Source organism: Sorex fumeus, unplaced genomic scaffold, assembly GCF_029834395.1.
Source record: "Sorex fumeus unplaced genomic scaffold, SorFum_2.1 ptg000007l, whole genome shotgun sequence".
In the NCBI taxonomy this organism is placed as follows: Eukaryota; Metazoa; Chordata; class Mammalia; order Eulipotyphla; family Soricidae; genus Sorex; species Sorex fumeus.
In genome coordinates this window covers 36,912,913-36,914,780 of record NW_026606064.1, presented here as the reverse complement: position 1 = coordinate 36,914,780, position 1,868 = coordinate 36,912,913, and the positions used below count along the sequence as shown (strand labels likewise).

The following is a 1,868-nucleotide window of genomic DNA, read 5'->3' as shown; positions in this document are numbered from 1 at the left end:
GATGTAACAAACAGAAGTAGAACTACTGCTCCAGAAAAGGCATTGGAAATACTCCTGGAGTTCCATAGGCAACTTCCTTTCTATTATACAGATTTCTCTTCTGATTTTTTATCTATGAGGAGTACAAACAGGTCCTCAAAACCCAAAGATGAATTTTAACAGCAAATTTATCCAGTGTAAACACGAGGCAAGAACAGACTTTTACCTACATGCACACATACACAAACCATGAAAATAAGTGGTGGTTTCCTTAGATATAGAGTAATATTCAACGCTAAAAAGTAAGAGATGCCAGACATCTGAAATGCAATGACAAAATATCTGAAAATTATGATTACGTTGTGATTGTGTTAGGACCCATGGCCATTTCCTAACATCTCTAGGGTCTCCTGAGGAGGGCTGCCTTGACTTCTGTCCTCCTCAGAATCATCCTGCAAAGCTCTCTGGAGAATTAACTTGAGGCTCCTTCTTTGCTGTCTTTGCTGCTGCCTATAAATGCCAACAAAGAAGTAAATTGTGGGATTGGCACAGCTATTGACACAGGATGCTAATAATATCACTGTCACAATATAAGGTGTAGAGCCGTTAATTTTATACATGTTTGGAATCCAGTATAGGAGGAACCAGTAGATGACTGGAGGCAAACCACAGATGAGGAAGACCAGCACAGTAAGCCCAATGATCACATACAGCCCGGTCAGCTTCAACTTCCGGGAGCCACACAGAATTCTGGCCAGCAGCACCAGGTTGGATCCAAACAGAAGAACAAAGGAGAAAATCAGCCATGTGGCAATGCTGAAATCAACTAGCTTACACAAATACTTATTAGATCCCCCAAAGAGAACGCCACTGAACTCCAATCTTAGGATGCACAGGAGCAAGGACAGGGCCCAGATCAGGGCACAGACAACAGATGACATGTGTTTTGGGCGGTGGAAACGATACCACATGGGCTGTAGCACAGACAGGCAGCGCTCACTGCTAATGGCAGTGAGAATGCTCAGGCTTGCAACATAGGGAAAGGCAGACACGTAGAAAAATTTGGGATCGAAGATTAAGTCTATCTTGAAATTTACGGAATTTAATATCTGGATGAATAGATAGACAAAATCGGCTCCTGCCAAGTTGAGGATGTAGACAGAAAAAGAATTCCTCTTCATGCAGAAGCCCAGGAGCCAGAGCACCACAGCATTTCCTGCCAGCCCCACCAGGGAAATGATGAATTGCAGAAAGATTGTGATCAAGAAGTTCAGGCGAATTGTTCTATCAAACTCCATCTGGTCACTTTCATTCTGCGGTGTGCTTTCCATCCTCAAATTCTGTTGGTGTTCCTGGGAACACAAATGAGAAAGGAGACTTCAATATCAGCAGATTCCCACAGCTACTCCTGAGACTAGCAGAAGATACTAAGTTAGTGTAAGCAAGCCACACAACTCTGACATCCTATAGCTGGATTTGATCTGCTCTTTCTGATTAACACTTTGTTTTCTCTACTAAATCACAACTTTTCGCAAACGGAATATTCTAAGATCCTTAACTTCCTAGACCATACCACATTCCAAGTGTCCAGAGAGAAGAGTAAGGGCAACCTGTGAGGGACAGCAACAGGACTCTGAGTCTAGCTTGTCCAGCTGGAATCTGACCTTGTAGTGCCTGCTCTGTTAGGGTCCATGTGTCAGCTCTCTGAAAACAGCTCACTCTGTTTTCAGGTTCATTAGTGTGTTCCAAGTGCCTAACACTTTTTAGGCTCAGCTGGGTCATTATAAAACATTTTCCAACAAGAAGATAAGGAATGAATGAAGGGGAAGCTTAAAAGCAAGGGAACGTTGTAGCATATCTAAAATAAAGCCATCAAAGGAAACAATCAC

At 42.7% G+C, this 1,868-nt stretch overlaps 1 protein-coding gene across 1 annotated transcript; it reads right to left on the bottom strand.

Annotated features, from left to right (window-relative positions):
- Nucleotides 1–350: 350 nt before the first annotated feature.
- On the bottom strand, nt 351–1,310 carry LOC130016166 (mas-related G-protein coupled receptor member X2-like). Its single transcript, XM_056106832.1, has one exon. It carries the CDS (start codon nt 1,308–1,310, stop codon nt 351–353), a length of 960 nt encoding a protein of 319 aa, XP_055962807.1.
- Between the last annotated feature and the right edge of the window lie 558 nt (nt 1,311–1,868).